The sequence below is a fragment of the Salvelinus sp. IW2-2015 genome, linkage group LG4q.1:29 (genome assembly GCF_002910315.2).
Source record: "Salvelinus sp. IW2-2015 linkage group LG4q.1:29, ASM291031v2, whole genome shotgun sequence".
In the NCBI taxonomy this organism is placed as follows: domain Eukaryota; kingdom Metazoa; phylum Chordata; class Actinopteri; order Salmoniformes; family Salmonidae; genus Salvelinus; species Salvelinus sp. IW2-2015.
In genome coordinates, this window is record NC_036842.1 from 53,881,711 (window position 1) to 53,904,483 (window position 22,773).

The 22,773-nt window shown below is 39.8% G+C and overlaps 1 protein-coding gene across 2 annotated transcripts in view; it reads left to right on the forward strand.

Moving 5' to 3' along the window:
* LOC111962166 (chemokine-like protein TAFA-5) overlaps positions 1 to 22,773 on the forward strand; it is a 140,629-nt gene that overhangs the window by 24,780 nt on the left and 93,076 nt on the right. For both annotated transcript variants that reach the window (XR_011479671.1, XM_023985035.2), the window contains exon 2: positions 16,944 to 17,093. Coding sequence is in view for 1 of the 2 variants with exons in the window: in XM_023985035.2 (XP_023840803.1) it covers positions 16,944 to 17,093 (150 nt within the window). In the remaining variant the exon portion in view is untranslated. The remainder of the gene's footprint in view (positions 1 to 16,943; positions 17,094 to 22,773) is intronic.

Consider the following 22,773-nt stretch of genomic DNA (forward strand, 5'->3'; position numbering starts at 1 on the left):
TGGTGTCCTTGCTGTTCTCCATACGTCCACACAATACAGTACATTTTMTACTCAACAAGTGTGTATGTGGCTACATGCATACATACTTTATACGTCTAKGTCCTTTGGAACAAAAATATAATCGCAACATGCAACAATTTCAAAGATTGTACTGAGTTACATTTCATATAAGGTAATCAGTCAAATGAAATAAATTCATTAGAGCCCTAATCTATGGATTTCACATGACTGGGCAGGGTTGCAGCCATGCGTGGGCCTGGGAGGGCACCCACTGGGGAGCCAGGCCCAGACAATCAGAATGAGTTTTCCCCCCACAAAAGGGCCTTTATTACCGACAGAAATACTCAACTGTCTGGGTGGCTGGTCGCAKACAATCCCGCAGGGGAAGAAACCACATGTGGAGGTCATGGACTGGCGTTCTCACAAGTGGACTGCGATTGTGAGGCTGGTTGGACATACTGCCAAATTCTCTAAAACAAAGTTGGAGATGGCTTATGGTAGAGAAATGAACATTCAATTATCTGACAACAGCTTTGGTGGACATTCCTGCRGTCAGCATGCCAATTGCACRCTCCTTCAAAACTTGAGACATCTGTGGCATTGTGTTGTGTGACAAAACTGCACATTTCAGTGTGGCCTTTTATTGTCCCCAGCACAAGGTGCACCTGGTTAATGATCATGCTGTTTAATCAGCTTCTTGATATGCCACACCTGTCAGGTAGATTATTTTGGCAAAGAAGAAAATRAAAAAAWTCTGGGATATTTTATTTCAGCTCATGAAACATGGCACCAACGCTTTACATGTTGCGTTTATATTGTTGTTGGGTCTATATATATTCTAACACTTTATTGTGTTAATTTTTGCAATCCACTGCTGTGGGAACGAGTATCACTGTCAGTGCTGGCTTATGGCTGTGGTAGCCCACGGATGTCTGCCAAAATGATCTGGCAAGRGGAAAGATAACCAGCAGACTCCCACCACAGTATACCCAGGCCTCCAAGTGGTCACCACGGAAACGTCCTCTTCTAAGCAGCCCTCTCTATATCCCAGCAGCCAAATCAGGAAGCCTGGTTTGGTTTTCAAGCTTTATGAACTTGTTAACGTTTTCCTGTAGCATCCATGTTCGATTGTTGTATTCCATCSCCAGGATTGTTGTTGTGTCAGATGAGGCTTTTAGAGTGTATTTTCTGTCTGTTCCTCCGTTTCATATAATTGTCCTTGACTATTTCAGTAAGCGCTTTACAATAGATCAGAAACACAGACACACTAACAMACATACACACATGCACACAGTCAACACTGCTGTTTTATTACGTACTATTTAGTCCACTGCGTGACCAGTTCACTACTAACTTTATATTTGTAAATACAGTGCAAATACAGTCCAATATTACTATTCATACTACCTCTCTTATTTCTTCTGTTACTTGTTATTTTTGACTTTACTCTTTTTATTGWTATTATTGATACTGACTAATGTACTGCATTGTTACAGGAGCTAACACATAAGCTAACACATAAGTATTTCGCTGCACCTTTTATACCTGCTGTATACTATGTATGTGATGAATAAAATGTGATTTGATAAATAMATGATCTCCCTGAAAGAAATAAAATGTTTGAGTGGGTAGCATTAGTCCTTTAACAGTAAGATGGCTTTTCATACTGACACGTCTTTTGAAATACATGACATTGTCAGGGGCAAAAGCCTCTTTTGGATGACACAGTTCTGTCAGTTTGACGTCCATGTGAACGATGGGCTAACTGAAGTGGAGAGTGGTGGATGAGGTAGCAAGCCGTTTCACTGTCACTCGGTACGTACACACACCCAAGACACGTTTATCTTGTCGAAGTTGCCGTTATCGTCCATCAGGACTTTGGGGTACTTAGTAGGGCTCAGCTTTATCACTCCAAGCCATTTGGGTGGATTAGTGTCTGTTTGATAAGCTACATGGYTGGGGCTTATTTTTCCTTCCAAACAACATGGTCCTTGACTTCTATTTCTACCAAAGAACAAAACAGCTTTTTTTTTCTGTGGAAGAGTGAATAACTGATTGTTTGCCATGTKTAATATGAAATACTTGGTGGTGTGTTTCCTTCGTCATTCTTAAGTACATAAACTGTACAATAGGGACATCTTAAGGGGTTTGATTAGGTAAGCAGCTCTTTTCACCCGTGCCACAAGAGAAATAATACATTTTGAGCATCTTACATGTCTCCAATAAGACCCCTCRAGCAAGTTAAACCCTGAAGTCTGAAGCCTGTCCTTGGCAAGCACTTCAGATCTTTCCCAACATTCTGTAGAGGGACGCATTATTTTAGGAGCCTATACAAGGTCAGAGCTCACCAAATGTTCTTAATACATGCTCTTCACGTGAAATGCTTATGGAGTGTTTTCGCTTCCGTCTCTCACTGCTTTGCACTGTGATTKTTCTATCCAGAGTTATACGGAGAGAAGGGATTGAACAGTGAGAGAAAAGGGACGACAGGGAAAGTCACACGGGAGAAAGTACTAAGACGAGGTGTGGAAAAGAGTTAGAGATGGGGAGTAAAAGAGGAAAGGGGCAGAGAGAGAGGGGGAAAGAGGGAGGATGTGTTTGAGTATATATTTACCATACAGCTGAGCCAAAGCACCATGGCTGAGTCTGAATGAATGGATGAAGGCGAGATGAGAGAGATTAAAGGCATGGGGAAGTCTACATTCAGTCACTGCAGTGATCGCAGGTGCCCTCTCGCATGCTGATGAACTCCCATGAATGGCCCCATGGACTCTCCCCACTCCAATATCTACCAGGCCCCAACAGCTATGGCCTATATGCAGCAAAGGACCACAAACAAATGGCAGTGTTTCTCTGTAGAGAGACCACGGTTCCCCAGGATCCAAATAAGGTGGTGGAAAAAGCAAACAACAACATTTCTCATGGAGTTCAATCATTGTTCTTCTTGACCCCTCTTTAATGGTGTTTGTAGTTGTATAGCTGTTTCTTAAAATGGAAACGTATGCTGGGTTTGGTTGACCGAACTGCTGGGTCACTTAGTAGTTTTTTTTTTAAAGAGCAAGGTTGGGTTGTTGATGCTAGGTTTTGGAGCTATAGTATTGTGATATGACCCAGCGGGTCAGATCAGAAGACTGGAGGTGTAGTTTAGTAGGGGCGTGGCATTTAGTTTGTTCTTTTTAGCCACTAGTGAGAGTAAATATTCTTCTTGTTCATCTGTTCTGTTGTATAGTTATCACATGTGAAGGTTGGACATTGACATTATTATAGCTTAAATGAGGCTTACAGACGTGTTTCCTAAAAGTCTATCTGAAAAACACACCCCTAATAMGCCACTCCTGAAAATAACCTAAGGATTATGTTAAAAAAGTCCTAGCTGCTAGGTGAACCCAGCATGAAAGTAAAAAATACCCAACTAGGTGGTGGGCTGAAGCATTGCATCTGCTTTAGTTTTCGAGATCAGTCCCTGGCAAGGGAGGAGCTGGTTTTTACATATTGTGTATATTTATTTATTCTGAACACATTTATTTTTGTTGGCAATTGAATTATTTTTTGGGGGGTGGATCAGTTTTAATATTGGGAATAGAGTCCATCAATGTAATTGTCTGCATCGTTTCCAATCCCCCATGTATTTTTTTGGTAAATATATATATTTATATATAGTTGTAAGTCGGAAGTTTACATACACCTTAGCCAAATACATTTAAACTCAGTTGGCCCATTTTGGCCCATGACTTTTGGCCCATTTCTCCTGACAGAGCTGGTGTAACTGAGTCAGGTTTGTAGGCCTCCTTGCTCGCACACGCTTTTCCAGTTCTGCCCACAAATGTTCTATTGGATTGAGGTCAGGGCTTTGTGATGGCCACTCCATTACCTTGACCTTGTTGTCCTTAAGCCATTTTGCCACAACTTTGGAAGTATGCTTGGGGTCATTGTCCATTTGGAAGAACCATTTGTGACCAAGCTTTAACTTCCTGACTGATGTCTTGAGATGTTGCTTCAATATATCCACATCATTTTGATCCTTATGATGCCGTCTATTTTGTGAAGTCCACCAGTCCTTCCTACAGCAAAGCACCCCCACAACATGATGCTGCCACCCCTGTGCTTCACGGTTGGGATGGTGTTCTTCAGCTTGCAAGCCTCCCCCTTTTTCCTCCAAACATAACGATGGTCATTATGGCCAAACAGTTCTATTTTTGTTTAATCAGACCAGAGGATATTTCCCCAAAAAGTACGATCTTTGTCCCCATGTGCAGTTGCAAACCGTAGTCTGGYTTTTTTATGGCGGTTTTGGAGCAGTAGCTTCTTCCTTGCTGAGCGGCCTTTCAGGTTATGTCGATATAGGACTCGTTTTACTGTGGATATAGATACTTGTGTACCTGTTTCCTCCAGCATCTTCACAAGGTCCTTTGCTGTTGTTCTGGGATTGATTTTCACTTCTCTCACCAAAGTACGTTCATCTCTAGGAGACAGAACACGTCTCCTTCCTGAGCGGTATGAAGGCCGCGTGGTCCCATGGTGTTTATACTTGCGTACTATTGTTTGTACAGATGAATGTGGTGCCTTCAGGTGTTTGGAAATTGCTCCCAAGGATGAACCAGACTTGTGGAGGTCTACAATTTTCTTTCTGAGGTCTTGGCTGATTTMTTTTGATGTGTTTTACAGTTTTTTACTGTGAATTCTACAGTGTTGAAATTACACAAGTATTATAGTGTAATACACTCATCAAGGCATGACTCACTTATTTMATTCATAGTGACAAGTAAAAACTACCACATTATTCGCTACAGATTGTATGCCAGACAATGTGATATCCATTGCTGGACGTTACAGGTTTGCCTGCACAAAAAGCTTCCATAGATTTTTCAACTAACCTGGTACTCTCGTCGTTCTCGATTCTGGAAAACAGTTATCTTATAAATGTCTGTGTTGGTTCTGGGTTATTAAAATATAACCCAGTGGGTCAGATCAGAAGACTGGAGGCGTAGTTTAGTAGGGGTGTGTCTTTCAGATWGTATTTTTTGCTAACCATGAGAGTAAACGTCATTCCTGTTCATGTGGTCTTTTGTATAGTGGAATGCTGAACAATGAGATTTACAGAATTGTATGATTWTCTTAAAATCTGGTATAAATCCCATTGTTGGGATGTACCAAGGTGCTTACCTTTATTATAATTTGTAAAGATCATCCTAATATTGCTGAAGAATGTGAATTTGCATTATGTAATTTAATATGATAAACAGGAATGACATTTACTCTCACAGGTGGACAATAAGATGTAGCTGAAAGCCCAAACTTTAATAAACCATGCCTCCTGGAAATAACCTAAGGATTACATTCAAAAGGACCCAGCTGCTAGGTCAACCCAGCATGAGAGTAAAAAATACCCAATTCATGGTTAAATTAAGCGATGTTTGGATAATCCCAACAACCCAAGATGTTGAGTTATTCACACAACCCAAATGGCTGAGTCAAAATAACCCAGCATGTGTTCTGTTCAATATTAACCCAGTGCTGGGTTACCAAATTATACAAATTGGGTTATTATTAACCCAGCATTTTTTAGAGTGGACAGCTTGGGTTTTATTGCTGAGCTGCACACTCACCTACAGAACTTCTGAACAAAGGTAACATACCAAGATTTACAGACATGGGCATTCAGAAATGTGACCTGATTCAGGAAACTAGGTGTATGTCGCAAGTCACGACTTCACAGGAGAGCTGTTCGAACGTTAAAATAAGTTTTTTATCAAAATGCGTTTTTTGGCAGAAATGCCTTCTCGAACATGTGAACTTTCATGTGCCTTAATATCAAACTTGTATGCCTTCTGTAAATAGAAAGAAAAGTGTTAAATTACGAGTTTAGTTTACCCACAGAAAAAAGCAGCAACCTTCCCGCTAGCCATGATTGACTGAGATAATGAGTGGGCTGGACATGCCGAGAGATGAGTTTGGATTGGTCTACCATATAGCACGCGTCTGTCTATTAGAGCTGGTCAGTATGTCTAGGTAATCGTGGCAATCGCTGCTTTTTAAAAAATGTATTGTGTAGTAAAACTGCGTAAACATAATGTCAAATTAAAGTGTACTGTTAGCTAGCTAACGTTATGTGTATGTTCTCCATTTTCTGGAGGACCGAGTTTTGAAATCAGTGGAATTCAAGTATGATAGCTAAGGAGATGGAGAAAACACCAGTCTGGATTACATCGTCAAACTAAGGGCAACCATGCATGGCATCAGACAGGAGACACATCCAATCATGATGTATACTGGTAAAATAGTCTAGCTAGCTACATTTTCAGATATTACACGTTTGACAGAAAGTGGTTTAATTTCAAGTGTACTTTTAGCTAGCTAACATTAGCTGTCTGGGTAGCTAGCTAACATTAGCTGTCTGGGTAGCTAGCTAACGTTAGCTGACTGGGTTGCTAACTAATGTTATATGTATAATCTTATTCTTCGTATCTCAGACACATTTGCTTGACTAGTTATCGCCATATAACCTGGCTGGTTAGCTACCTGCAGATTCATGCAGGGTAGTAACATGATGAGTTGTGATTATGGAACATTGTTTAACTAGCTAGCTACATGTCTTAACAAAAGACTCCACTCTAATTTTGACAAAGTATTTTCATTTCAAGTTAGTGCACTGTTAGTTAGCTAGTTAACATTAGCTGGCTGGCTCGCTAACTAACGTTACATCATGTGTTGGGATTCATTGTTTACCTAGCTAGCTATCTAGCTACATTTCTTAACAAAAGACTCTCTCCTTGGTGTGCCAGAGCGCAGAATAACTGATGCATTTTTGAACGCTCAACATCTGTTGAGTATGTCCGGTGTCAGTAAACGTCGGCAACAAAGCATAATTCAGTTGTTGCCAGCAGCACAGTTATGGTCACCAACGCTCTGGATAACATGAAAACTGCCTAAGCAGCTCTGCTAGGGGGAGTAAAATGGTCAGAGTCGGGTGTTCTCTCATTATGTGTCTGGAAGTAGCTATCCAATGTTAGCCAGTTAGCTTGTGTGCTTGACTGTCGTTGTGAGGTCAGAGMTTTCGGAACAACCCTACTTATTGGCCAGAACATCCACTGTGCGCTCTGAACGCGAAACGCTCTGAATTTGCAAACGGACAATCTGACAGCACAGTTGCAGTCACCAACACTCTTGATAACATAACAGTCTAACCAGCTCTGCTAGTAAYGTTGAGTGAGCTGTTCTCTCTCTCTTAATGTCTAGAAGTAGCTGACAAGTTAGTACAGAACGCACGGATCAMCCCTTAAAGAGATGGGTTGGTCTAAAACTTAAGAGGGTGTGAACAATGCTGAATGATTGTAGACAAAGAAGAGCTCTCCAATAGTAGTACCAAAACATTSATAGACRTTTTYCTCAAAAGTGAGTTTACAAGTTGATCAACTTTCAAAGCAGAATTACTTTSCCATTGTTTCCTCAAATGCAGTGTATGATARACCATTGTGTAGCTCTGAGTCTCTACTTTTAYCCAATGTAAAAMACAGAAATTCAAATGTTGCTACRTAAGACAGAATCCAGGTTGTGAGTCACAAATGTATTATTGCAAAAGGCTGCCAGGTCATTAGAGAAGTAAAATTGGAAGAAATTGAAAATTGAAATAACTATGAGAGATTTTTGGTTTAGGTGAAAGGGAGAGAAGAGAGAGAAATCAAATCACCTCTTTGAAAATCTTTCAATAATCACTGAAGCGCTGGAGCAATTTAGCCACCCAAAATAGATTGGATTGAATGTACTTTCGGTTTTATGATGAGAACAGTTGCAACAAGGTTCGTCCAGAGAACGTTTTAGATTTTCATTGGCAGCTCTGATAGAGGTGTATTATTTATTAGCCGTTGTAAATGTTGGCTGAATTATGATGAGTAACAAACTCTGCCTTGGATCAAGCAGAATGGTTGATGAGGCAAACAAAGGCAACAGGAAGTTTATTTGTTGGGTTTTGGGATTTATATGATGTATGTATCACATTGTTACTGACATTGTGCACCATTGTGGAAATAGGCAGTAGTGAATGCAGCCTCTGACAAAAATGATTTAACATTGGACTTCTGACTGGCTATGAGATATGGCCAATTCTACAGTAACGGAATTATGCAGAGAGTCCGATTTTTCATTTTAAAATGTATACCAAACAAAAAAGCATTGATTTAAAAAGTTTAACAAACCATATAACTATATTTGCAAGGACTACTTTTAACAATTTCCATCGAACAGTTTACAAAAACACATTTACAGGAAAAACTTTGTATCTGCACCATTTTTACAGTAAATGTGTTTTTTAAATTAACTGTGTAAATGACTGTAGTCATTGTACATAGAGTTGTATGTTTTGTTAAACTTTGTTTTTGTTTGGCATACATTTTACAGTGAATAATCTGAGGCTCAGGGTATTTCCGTAACTGTGATATAACCCATATGCCATTGGGTTGCATGATTTACCAAACATTGCTATTGCAATTGGACTTGCGATAGAGATTTTTTTTATTTTTATGAAAATATAATGATTTATAATGTGCAAAAGAAGCAAAGTGGAAWAGAAGCATCATTCTTCTTTGGAACCATCTGATGACTGTATTTGACCTAACAGAACAGCATGCAAACATATAGTGAATTTAACAGCGAGAATGTGGAACTGCGCTGCTTGGTGTGTGTGGGAAGCAATCACAAGACACAAGGCTGAGTGGAGTTTGAAATATTGCATGCTATATGCAACACAATCTCCAAAGAAAACGCTGYCGATCTCTGTAACTGCAGCAACAGAGATATGACATCGCTGGCCATTTTAATTATGACATATAGAGCCCTCTGTGGTAACATCTGTAGGTTATGGACTGTGTAGCCATTTTAATTACTGAATATTTTGCCGTAGGTTAGCTGTTAGTCAAACTGCGCAAACGTGAAACCGGAGCTTACTTCGACAGTTAAGTTTAGGAAATCATTCCGAGATTTTTGTTAAATTTAGGCAACAGGRTTAACCTGTTTAAGGTAAGGGTTAAGGTTTGAAAAAAAACATGGCTAGCACTGAACCCACAATCCTCTGAGCGTTAGCTCACAGTTCAAACCTATCCACAATACCCTAGCTCGTCGGGAGCCTACTAGATGGTAATAGGCACTCACGTTGCCGCTAGTGGACGGTAAGAATTACACATAATGCAGTAATTTCACCAATTCAGATTTGCAGATAAACTCCATAATCCACTAGAGTCTGGCCTGGCGATATGGATCTCTTGCGATCTGGTTATTACACATAAAAAAATAGTTTGTGTTTAACACTGGGGAAAGGGTATTGTTAAACACAAACTATTTTTTTTAATGYGTAATAACCATAAGGTTATTATGGTTATTATAAAAGATCCATATYGTCAGGCCAGACTCTAGTGGATTATGGAGTTTTTCTGCATATCTGAATTGGTGCTCAGCAGGCATAGGACAGAAATAGACAGCAACAATGGAAAGCAGAGATTGCGCACCTGAAAAAAGAGCCTATTGGATCAAAGCATGGAATGATAAAAATTACATACCTTTTCCCCAGTGTGCGGCCTCTTATTTTCAATTGCAACTTTTGAGAATGTTCTACCTCTGGAAAGCAAGCATGTGAAGCATGGTCATAGTGGTCATTTACTTGAAAATAAATGTAAGCCATTACATTAGATCTAAACTGCTCATGATGCGACAGGGATTTTTGAGCAATATTGAATACAGTTACTCCCGAAGGTTTAATATCCATATGAAATTGGAGAAGATAATGGCCTTTTGTGGTTTATGATTTAGTAGATGAACAAGGTAGAGTTAAAATGGGAGCAGTATTTTACTCAACTGTACCTCAGAACATGTCAAAGACCTAATAAGAGATTGCTAACCGATGTTTTCTTTGCCTCAATTTGAACAGCAAAAGGACAAATCAACCCCTTTTTGTAGATAGGCATGCTGTGATACTAAATAAAATAATCTGCTTTCATTGCTGAAGGTTGTTTTTTTCTGAAGCCTTGAGAAGGAGAAACAGTATGCAGCATAAAACAATTTTCATGGACAAGAATGGTAGTTTTTATTTGCAATCTACAAATCAATCCAAATGAGAATGAAAGCAAAACAAGGCAGGGAATGTACACATACCCACAAAGCGCCCTAGTAAGATGTCAATAATCATATTGATTATGTAGTTATACATTAGAGACTTCAAATCCATATCCATCTTTAAGCTTTTGAATGACATTTTAATTTCCCCAACAAAGTCCATCTCTGCATACACTAAGTGTAGAAAACATAAGGAACACCTGCTCTTTACATGACATAGACGGACCAGGTGAAAGCTATGATCCCTTATTGATGTCACTTGTTAAATCCACTTCAGTGTAGATGAAGGGGAAGAGACAGGTTAAAGAATGATTTTTAAGCCTTGAGACAATTGAGACATGGATTGTGCCATTCAGAGGGTGAATGGGCAAGACAAAATATTTAAGTGCCTTTGAACGGGGTATGGTAGTAGATGCCAGGTGCACCGGTTTGAGTGTGTCAAGAACTGCAACAATGCTGGGTTTTTCACACTCAACAGTTTGCCGTGTATATCAAGAATGGTCCACCAYTCAAAAAACATCAAACCAACTTGACACAACTGGGGGAAGCATTGGAGTCAACATGACCTGACAAATTGAGGCTGTTCTGAGGGAAAAAGAGGGGTGCAGGTCAATATTAGGAAGGTGTCGTAATGTTTTGTACACAGTGTATATTTCAATCTAGCCGTCATTAATGTGACAGGTCTATTTTATGGCAGCATAATGTATATTTATGGAAAACTTGGACCTTCGCTTTCTCTCGCTAAAGCAACATAAAAGGCATGGCCAATTATAATGGGTTAATATTCATAGCTCGCTTGTCATGAGTGATGAGACTCCATCTACCTTTTAAGGTGGTGGACGAGGTACATGTGTAGCACAGGTGATTGTTCCTCAGCCTCATGGATCACATGTCCCGGGGCATTTCTAACAGTATGTGGTAGTGTGACAATGGATTGTAACCTTCACTGTTTCCTATAGAGTGCACCAGGGCTATGGAATAGCTCAAGAGGCCATTGGTTGTTCATGGACAGTGTAGATGACAGTGATTTGTGTTATAGCTACCAGTGTTGGGGAGTAATGAACTACATGTACGTACAGTGCCTTCAGTGAAGTAGTCACACCCTTTGACTTACAGCCTGAATTTATAATGGATTACATTTAGACTTTTTGTAACAGACCTACACACACCATTCTGCATAATGTCAAAGTGGAATTCTGTTTTTAGTTTTTTTTTCTTCAAATTAATAAAAAATGAAAAGCTAAAATGTCTTCTGTCAACAAGTATTCAATCCCTTTGATATGGCAAGCCTAAATAAGTTCAGGAGTAAAAATGTGCTTAACGGGATCGAAACGGGATCAGAAATACTCATAATAAACATTGATAAAAGATACAAGTGTTATGTATGGAATTATAGATAAACCTCTCCTTAATGCAACCGCTGTGTCAGATTTCAAAAAAGCTTTACGGAAAAAGCACACCATGCAATAATCTGAGTACAGCACTCAGAGACCAAAACAAGCCATACAGATACCCGCCATGTTGTGGAGTCAACAGAAGTCAGAAATAGCATTATAAATATTCACTTACCTTTGATGATCATCAGAATGCACTCCCAGGAATCCCAGTTCCACAATAAATGTTTGTTTTGTTCGATAAAGTCCATCATTTATGTCCAAATACCTCCTTTTTGTTTGCGYGTTTAGTTCACAAATCCAAATTCACGAGGCGCAGGCCAGACGAAAGGTCAAAAAGTTCCATTACAGTTCGTAGAAACATGTCAAACGATGTATAGAATCAATCTTTAGGATGTTTTTATTATACATCTTCAATAATATTTCAACTGGACTGTTTCTTTGTCTTTAGAAATGAAAAGGAACGCAGCTAACTCTCACGGGCGCGCTCGCCTGACTGAGCTCAYGGCCTTCTGCCAGACCCCKTAGTCAAACAGCTCTTATTCTCTCCCCCTTCACAGCAGAAGCCCGAAACTAGGTTCTAAAGACTGTTGACATCTAGTGGAAGCCTTAGGAAATGCATTATGACCCCATAGACACTGTATATTGGATAGGCAAAGACTTGAAAACCTACAAACCTCAGATGTCCCACTTCCTGGTTGTATTTTTTCTCAGGTTTTTGCCTGCCATATGAGTTCTGTTATACTCACAGACATCATTCAAACAGTTTTAGAAACTTCAGTGTGTTTTCAATCCAAATCTAGTAATAATATGCMTATCTTAGCTTCTGRGCCTGAGATGCGTTAGCCTCTATCATTAAGAATGGTGCACAAGATCTTGCTGCTGGTGGGAATGGCTCGTCTCATTGTTGAACGTCGGTTTGTCCAAATGTTTTTATATATCAGTTCCCAATGAGCAATTACACCTCATCGCGCAATAAACTGCTTAATGCTATTTTAGAAATATATTTTTATTTCTTCAAACGTACGTAATTCCTCAATATCAGCACAACAAAATCAGGTGTTTTTTACCCAAATATCAGTGTGTATGACAACTACCTTGTGATTTTAAGTAAAGACGTAAAACGTAATAGAATCAAGTAAGATCAACTTATTAATAAATGTTACATTGACTTTAAAATATTAAATAATCATAACTTGTAAAAACTCAATCATTTAGATTAGCAGAACACAAAAAAAAAAAAATATTTCCTCAATAACAGTACTCAAAAACATTAAGTAATAAGAAATCTTATTGACATAGTACCACCTTTTTTATTTGAGTTCTAGTGACCTTTGCAGATGTTTGAGTAGCACTAGTCAATTTCTTTAATGAGTTAGGCATTGACGTTTCACAGTGTACTAACAGGTGTGGAACAAGTCAAATACAATGTCTTGGAACTGCGTTATATGGAAATAGTTGTATGGAAGGCCAATTCCAATGTATTTACAGTGCATTTGGAAAGTATTCAGACCACTTGACTTTTTCCACATTTTGTTACATTACAGCCTTATTCTAAAATGGATTAAATCAAACATTTCCTCAGCAATTTACACACAATGACAACTTGATTGGAGTCCACCTGTGGAAATTCAATTGATTKGACATGATTTGGAAAGGCAAACACCTGTCTATATAAGGTCCCACATTTGACAGTGCATGTCAGAGCAAAAACCAAGCATGAGGTCGAAGGAATTGGCCTTAGARCTCCGAGAAAGGATTGTGTCAAGGCACAGCTCTGGGGAACGGTACCAAGAAATGTTTGCAGAATTGAAGGTTCCGAACGAACACAGTGGCCTCCATCCCATCATTCTTAAATGGAAGAAGCTTGGAACCACCAAGACTTTTCCTAGAGCTTGCTGCCTGGCAAAACTGAGCAATTGAGGGGAGAAGGTCATTGGTCAGGGAGTTGACCAAGAAGCTATGGTCACTCTGACAGAGATGGGAGAACCTTCCAGAAGGACAGTCATCTCTGCAGCACTCCACCAATCAATACTTTATCATAGAGTGGCCAAATGAAAGCCACTCCTCAGTAAAAGGCACATGATAGCCCGCTTGGAGTTTGCCAAAAGGCACCTTAAGGAGTCTCAGACCACGAGAAACAAGATTCTCTGGTCTGATGAAACCAAGATTGAACACTTTSGYCTGAATGCCAAGCGTCACGTCTGGAGGAAACCTGGCACCATCCTTACGGTGAAGCATGGTGGTGGCAGCATCATGCTGTGGGGATGTTTTTTCAGTGTCAGGGACTGGGAGACTAGTCAGGATCGAGGCAAAGATGAATGGAGCAAAGCACAAATAGATCCTTGATGAAAACCTTCTCCAGATCGCTCAGTAGCATGGACTGGGGTGAAAGTTCACCTTCCAATGGGACAACGACCCTAAGCACACAGCCAAGACAATGCAGAAGTGACTTCGGGACAAGTCTCTGAATGTCCTTGAGCGGCCCAGCCAGAGCCCGGACTTGAACCCGACCGAACATCTCTGGAGAGACCTGAAAATAACTGTGCAGCGACRCTCCSCATTCAACCTGACAGAGTTTGAGAGGATCTGCAGAGAAGAATGGGAGAAACTCCCCAAATACAGGTGTGCCAAGCKTGTAGCGTCATACCCAAGAATACTCAAGGCTGTAATCRCTGCCAAAGGTGCTTCAACAAAGTACTGAGTAAAGGGTCTGAATACTTACAGTACCAGTCAAAAATGTAAACACACACCTACTCATTCCAGGGTTTTTCTTTATTTTGACTATTTTATGCACTGTAAAACAATTGTGAATACATCAAAACTATGAAATAACACATATGGAATCATGTAGTAACCAAAAATGTGTTAAACAAATCAAAATATAATTTCAATTTGAGATTATTCATAGTAGCCACCCTTTGCCTTGATGACAGCTTTGCACACTCTTGGCATTCTATCAACCAGCTTCATGAGCTAGTCACCTGGAATGCATTTCAATTAACAGGTGTAACTTGATAAAGGTTAATTTGTGAAATTTCTTTCCTTCTTAATGCGTTTGAGCCAGTCAGTTGTGTTGTGACATTGTAGGGGTGGTATACAGAAGATAGCCCTATTTGGTAAAAGACCAAGTCCATAGCCAGAACAGCTCAAATAAGAAAAKAAAAACGACAGTCCATCATTACTTTAAGCTGAAGGTCAGTCAATAAAGAACATTTGAAGAATTTTGAAAGATTCTTCAAGTGCAGTTGCAAAAACCATCAAGCGCTATGATGAAACTGGCTCTCATGAGGACCGCCACAGGGAAGGAAGACCCAGAGTGAGAGTTACCAGCCTCAGAAATGGCAGCCCAAATAAATACTTCACAGAGACCAAGTAAGACACAATTCAACATCAAATGTTCAGAGGAGACTGCGTGAATCAGGCCTTCATGGTCAAATTGCTGCAAAGAAACCACTTCTAAATGACACCAATAAGAAGAAGAGACTTGCTTGGGTCAAGAAATGCAATGGACATTAGACAAGTGGCAATCTGTCTTATGGTCTGAAGAGTCCAAATTTGAGATTTTAGGTTCCAACCTCCGTGTCTTTGTGAGATGCAGAGTAGGTGAACAGATGATCTCCGCATGTGTGGTTCCTACCGTGAAGCGTGGAGGAGGAGTTGTGATGGTGCTTTGTTGGTGACACTGTCGATAATTTATTTAGAATTCAAGGCACTCTTAACCAGCATGGCTACCACAGCATTCTGCAGCGATACGCCATCCCATCTGGTTTGCGCTTATTGGGACTATCATTTGTTTTTCAACAGGACAATGACCCAACACACCTTCAGGCTGTGTAAGGGCTATTTGACCAAGAAGGATAGTTTAAAAAATGATTTTGCTTTATTTAACTAGGTAAATCAGTTAAGAACAAATTCTTATTTTCAATGACAGCCTAGAAACAGTGGGTTAACTGCCTTGTTCAGGGGCAGAATGACAGATTTGTACCTAGTCAGCTCGGGATTTGATCTTGCAACCTTTCGGTTACAAGTCCAACGATCTAACCACTTGGCTAGCTGCCGCCACAAGAGTGATGGAGTGCTGCATCAGATRACCTGGCCTCCATAATCACCYGACCTCAACCCAAGTGAGATGGTTTGGGATGAGTTGGACCGTAGATTGAAGGAAAAGCAGCCAACAAGTGCTCAGCATATGTGGGAACTCCAAGACTGCTGGGAAAGCATTCCAGGTGAAGCTTGTTTAGAGAATGCCAAGAGTGTGCAAAGCTGTCATCAAGGCAAAGGGTGGCTACTTTTATGAATCTAAAATGTCAAATATAGTTTGATTTGTTTAATGCTGTTTTGGTTACTACATGCTTCCATATGTGTTATTTCATAGTTTAGTTTTGATATCTTAACTATTATTCTAATATGTATAAAATAGTAAAATACAAATAAAAAACTTGAATGAGTAAGGGTGATCCAACTTTTGACTAGTRCTGTATATAAATGTGATATTTCCGGGGGKTTTTGTAATACATTTGAAAAAATGTCTAAAAACCAGTTTTTGCTTTGTTATCATGGGGTATTGTGTGTAGACTGATTAGGGAATTAACAAATGTAATCCATTTTAGAATAAGGTCTGTAACATAACAAAATTATGAAAAATGTAAGGGGTCTAAATCATTTYCGAATGCACTGTATTTGTAGATCAGCTCTTGCTTTGTGGATACTGGCCCACATGTGTAGTGCTCCTTTTTTTAACTAGGAAACCTGTGAGAGACTTGAACATTTCTCTCTGTACTTTTGAATAACTATCCTAGACAGCCCACTATTACTCTGAATGTGTCTCTGCAGTAAACTTAATTAACTCCCCCGAWCCTCTACACTGTGACTTGGGGCCAGATTAAATTACCACACCACGGTGCTTGCAAATTATAATCACTGACTCTGAGAACCCACTGAGTCCCTATGGAGAATGCCCCAGGGCCAGTCCACTCACACAGGTTAATGTCCAATCAGGAGATAGGTCAAAAGGTCCCAGGACTTAGATACATCAACATCTCTGGTGTCTAATCAAACAACTGGCCCACCTCATCCATSCACTGAGGAAGGGAAATGAAACAGTCTGAAATATGACTGGGATGTAGAAATGGATATCTAGGGAATCCTCTATCGGCAATGTTATCACGTGTGATGTTGTCAGAGATGGTGTTAGCCTATAGGAGGTGAGGGGAAAGGTAATTGGAAAGGACCTTTGTTATTAGTTGGTGGTGAATGGTTGATTGGTGGTGAATGATTGATTGGGTAATGTTCTAGCTTTGTATCCATTCAATGCAACCTTTCACTTAAATTTTTCTACACTGGAAATATTTTTCTTGAAATGGTAATTCCACCATGTAGAATAGACTTCACTTCCAATTGTTATCTCTCTCTTACATCATTTCCTTTCACTCTTCCTGTCTTTAGGTCAGTTGGCAGCGGGTACGTGTGAGATAGTTACTCTGGACCGGGACAGCAGTCAGCCACGGCGTACCATAGCACGACAGACGGCGAGGTGTGCCTGCAAAAAGGGTCAGATTGCAGGTACCACGAGAGCCAGTCCGGCTTGTGTAGACGGTAAGAACCAAGATCCACCTCCATCCTTCACTTTCAGAGAGAACCCCCGAAGCATGGGGGTTGAGGGGCTTAAAGAGCTTTCCTCAAGGGCCTCTTGGGCCACCACCCCCTGTGCATCTAAGACCATTCCTGATGTTGTGGTTTACTCCGTTATCTCTGTTAAGGTGGTTTAGGCATCTCGAATGGAGTGTTGCATTGYATTTCATCACCTGCTGTCCTTGTCCTGGGTGCCATCTGGGGAGAATTGGAAAGCAGCTGCTGGATGCACATCGAATTGCCTCTCTCTGTGGGGTTGTATTGTGCTTATATTACTTTTTGTGCTTCAGCGGGTACACTTGGAAGTTTTATCAAGTTGAAATACCTTCTCTCYCTTTGCACAATACTTACAAAGACTATTGACAAAAGCCCTCATGGATCAAAAAGTCCCCATGGATCAAAAAAGGCTGACATTTGCATTTTTCCAGTGATTTGTATCCTTTCTATAATGTTGCCTGGCACCAGAGCGATTATTTTAGGCACCCTCAACTTTGTTTTGGCATTTTGTGAACGCTGTGACCTGTTTTTTCCAGCTTTACTGTTGACAACTTGCCTTTGACACTCTTCCTGCTGCAGTTGTTGCTATGATACCCATGTACCTGAGTGAAGCACATAACACAACATCCTAATAACAGGTTTAACACCTGAGGTGGCTGGTGGTTGTCATTGCGTTTAAAACGATGTTGGCAATACATCTTGGATRACCTTTACTTACCTGGAGCATGGCACATCTTTGCAGGCTTGGTATTTATGTCAGGTCGCATCTTAGCTCGGGCACTCACTTTCTTTTGTTGTTTGTTCCAGAAATAAACATTGGTGAGCCATAGAGCAGGGTTTACTYTATCAGTGGAAAAACAAATGAGATTTCAGTTCTTTTTAATCTTCCCTTCAGTTCTCAAGGTCCTCAGGCTGCAGTACCAAATGCTACAAATGTCTCTTGCCTCTATCCCCATTCCACAGAGGTCACATTTCAAACAGGATAATCCATATATCCATCACAGTTTATATCCTCTGCTTCACCCAAACTGCAAAGATCTGGGCCAAAATATAAAAAAAATCTGCAAAATGAGTCATCTTTCATGCAGTGTTGTCTTTTGCTCATAATGAGTTGTATTATATTTAGAAAGGCTCAATCAGAGAGTAGATTGCTTCTGCCTTTGTGGAAACGTTGCCATGTAATGGTTTCACCTGTGACTTCGATCTCATTGAAAGACCCTCAAGGTCTTTTTTAATCACACAAGGAACAGCTCCCATTTGCAGTTGCAAATTACTCTCAAAGAAATAATGAGTGAAACATTCCTTCAGTGTATGAGTTCAGAAGGAACTAGAGAATTCAACAGAATCAACAAAAAGCAGTGGTTGGTATACACTCTTCAAAATAAAGGTACGCTTAGGGTATAGTATTGTTCCCTGGGRTACAAAAAGATAAAAATACTGTCGTGACGTGACTATCATTAATGTGATGACTGTTATTTATCGAATCAACTAACTGTGTTTAATTGTTCCTCGATTAAATGAATCATGTAACAATTAAATCATTAGGAATTTGAGGCACCACGGAAGAAGTTGTTTAACCTGTCTAGGACTGGACTGGACTAGGACCCTCGCCAACAGCCAATGAAATTGCAGGGCGCCAAATTCAATCAACAGAAATCTCATAATTCAAATTCTCTCAAACATACAAGTATTACACACCATTTTAAAGATAAAATTCTCGTTAATCCAACCACAATGTCCGATTTCAAAAAAGCTTTTCGGCTAAAGCAGAACATATCATTATGTTAGGTCAGCWACTAGTCACAGAAAGCATACAGCGATTTTCCAACCAAAGAGAGGAGTCACAAAAAGCWGAAATATTGATCAAATTAATCATTAACCTTTGATATTCTTCATCAGATGACACTCCCGGGACAACATGTTACACAATACATGTAATGTTTTGTTCGATCAAGTTATATTTATATCCAAAAACCTCAGTTTACATTTGGCTTTGCATCCAAAACATCCAGTGAATTTGCACAGAGCCACATCAAATCACAGAAATACTCATAATAAACATTAATAAAAGATCAAGTGTTATTCACAGATTTAAAGATATACTTCTCCTTAATTCAACCGCTGTGTCAGATTTTCAAAAAACTTTTAGGAAAAAGCAAACCATGCAATAATCTGAGTACGGCGCTCAGACCAACACAACCCAAGAAGATATCCGCCATGTTGGAGTCAACATAAGTCAGAAATAACATTATAAATATTCACTTACCTTTGATGATCTTCGTCAGATTGCACTCCCATGAATCCCAGTTCCACATAAATGTTTGATTTGTTCCATAAAGTCCATAATTTATGTCCAATTTCTCCTTTTTGTTCGCGCGTTCAGTACACAATCTAAACTCACGACGCGGGGCAGATCCAGGCAAAAGTTCAGACGAAAAGTCATATTACAGTCCGTAGAAACATGTCAAACGAAGTATAGAATCAATCTTTAGGTTGTTTTTAACATAAGTCTTCAATATTGTTCCAACCGGAGAATTCCTTTGTCTATAGAAAAGCACTGGAACAGAGCTCGCTCTCATGTGAACGAGCGTCACGAGCTCAAAGCATTCTGCCAGACCTCTGACCCATTCCCCTCTCATTCGGCTCCACTTCACAGTAGAAGCATCAGACAAGGTTCTAAAGACTGTTGACATCTAGTGGAAGCCTTAGCCAGACCTTAGCCTTAGCCTTAGCAACATGACCCATATCCCACTGTATCTTCAATAGGGAATGAGTTGAAAAACCACCAACCTCAGATTTCCCACTTCCTGGTTGGATTTTTTCTCAGGTTTTTGCCTGCCATATTAGTTATGTTATACTCACAGACATCATTCAAACAGTTTTAGAAACTTTAGAGTGTTTTCTATCCAAATATACTAATAATATACATATATTAGCAACTGGAACTGAGTAGCAGGTAGTTTACTCTGGGCACGCTTTTCATCCAAACGTGAAAATGCTGCCCCCTATCCATAACAAGTTAATGAGTTACCATCTCCCGAATTAAACTCGAAGATATATAAATTATATATCGATAACAGGCACTTATTAATCCTTACCTCATATCAGTCTCATTCTGAACGTCGCAGACTTCTTGAATCCGCAAGAACCCCATTCTTTCTGATTATTCAGTTCTACACAAATGCATTTCATTATTTATTTACTAACTAATTAAATAGTAACACAGAATACACATACACACTTACATAAGACAAAAGTCCCTAGTGGACTGACAAGATAAGACCGCTTGTTACACATATGGAGAGGTAGGGGTAGGTAAAGAGAGGGAGAGGCAAAGCGAGTCAAACTTATCGTACAGTTAGGAACTACCCTCAAAGTAAATATAATACTTTGCTCACGAACTGCCGCCCGTTTGGGTAATAAATGCAATGTAGTTACGTGTCTTTGTTCGTTGTCTCTCTGTTGAAACCAACCAACACTTCTATGAGGAAGTGGCTGGAAGGGTGTAAGGTTCTGGTTGTCCATCAGAGGTCACAATGTCCTACTTAGTTTTTCAAGCTTGTAGGGGATGTTTCTTCAGATGCACCAATGATTGTCTGAGATGGGATCTTCTCCTTCCTTTCTCGTGTAGATAGTCAAGTTCTAGATCCTTTTACATGCACAGCTGTAAACTGTAAAATGTTCTGGTCTTTATCTTCTTCACTTGTGTTGAGAGTTTATAACCATTTGAACGTGTGGCCAAAGCTCCACGCTTTTCTGGTCTGATAGGTGAGGTTATCTTCTCACCTCATGTTGAGTCTTTGAGATTCAACCATTGGTAACATCCAGCTCATGCTGTCTGTCTGCAGGACTCACCATTTCAAACGTGCCGACTACCTTCTCACGTTTTCTGGTCTGAATGTAAATATTGTTACCAAGGCTTTTATCCTCGGGTAAAAAGGGGGTGCTCCATCACGCCGACACAATGTCTGCCCTCACTTGGGCGTGGTTACCGACTGGGCAAAAGTTATGAAAAACTATTATCTCATTTAGAAGACTAAAATCACATTTCTATCTTAACTTCTCTGCGCTACGGATCCCTTTAGCGGGATCATTTTCCTAAACAACCGCTGAATTGCAGGGCGCAAAATATTACTAAAAATATTTATAATCATGCAATCACAAGTGAAATATACCAAAACACAGCTTAGCTTGTTGTTAATCCACCTATTGTGTCAGATTTAGAAAATATGCTTTACAGCGAAAGCAATCCAAGCTTTTGTGAGTGTATCAATCAATGCTAGAACAGCTAGCCCCAAATTAGCATGGTCACGAAAGTCAGAAAAGCAATCAACTGAGGCATGCATAATAATGAAGAGGAAACATGTGTGTAGGTGCTTCCTTTCCTCTTTACAATAGCACTGCCCTAGCCTGAAAGCGGGGGTTTTTCGTACGCATACAGTCCACATTCAAGGTTTCCAAACGGCCAAAACATTCAATGAGATCCAGGGATATGGTGCAAAGATTATTCTTCTTATATCTAACAAAAAATGTATTCTCCAATCAACTTAAAGCATAGATTATTTGACATGGAAAATACATAATATGACCTGTCTGTATGGTCAAAAGACTATACCGCTCCGCGTCTAGCTAGGACTTCTCCCGCCGAAGGCCCAACTTCCTGCCTTTATCCTAACACACTTACCCCAGTACAATGAAGGTGCAAGAGTTGGGGGGCAAAAACTAAGTTACACTACTAACAAATTAATATATCTCAATCAGGTAAATATAAATCATAAAGGTATACCTATATTTCATAAAATACATTCATATTTAATACTTTAGAAAGAAGTACATGAAGCTCTGTATGTTCTGTCTTTTATACAAATATGTCCAAATCGGCTCTAACAACGTGTTAACAGATGTTTACAAGGATAATAACTGTAGCTAGTGTTAAAACATGCAGGGTTTGTACATGTACAGTTGAAGTCAGAAGTTTACATCACCTTAGCCAAATACATTTAACCTCAGTTTTTCACAATTCCTGACATTTAATCGAGTATACATTCCCTGTCTTAGGTCAGGTAGGATCACCACTTTATTTTAAGAATGTGAAATGTCAGAATAATAGTATAGAGAGAATTATTTATTTCAGCTTTTATTTCTTTCACCACATTCCCAGTGGGTCCACGTTTACATACACTCAATCAGTATTTGGTAAGCATTGCCTTTAAATTGATTAACTTGGGTCAAACGTTTCGGGTAGCCTTCCACAAGCTTCCCACATAAGTTGGGTGAATTTTGACCCATCCTCCTGACAGAGCTGGTGTAACTGAGTCAGGTTTGTAGGCCTCCTTGCTCGCACACGCTTTTTTCAGTTCTGCCCACAAATGTTCTATAGGATTGAGGTCAGGGCTTTGTGATGGCCACTCTCCAAACGTTGACTTGTTGTCCTTAAGCCATTTTCCCACAACTTTGGAAGTTGCGTGTGGTCATTGTCCATTTGGAAGACCCATTTGCGACAGCTTTAACTTCCTGACTGATCTTGAGATGTTGTTTTCAATATATCCACATATTTATTTCATATCATCTATTTTGTGAAGTGCACCAGTCCTCCTGCAGTAAATCACCCCCACAACATGATGCTGCCACCCCCGTGCTTCAATCC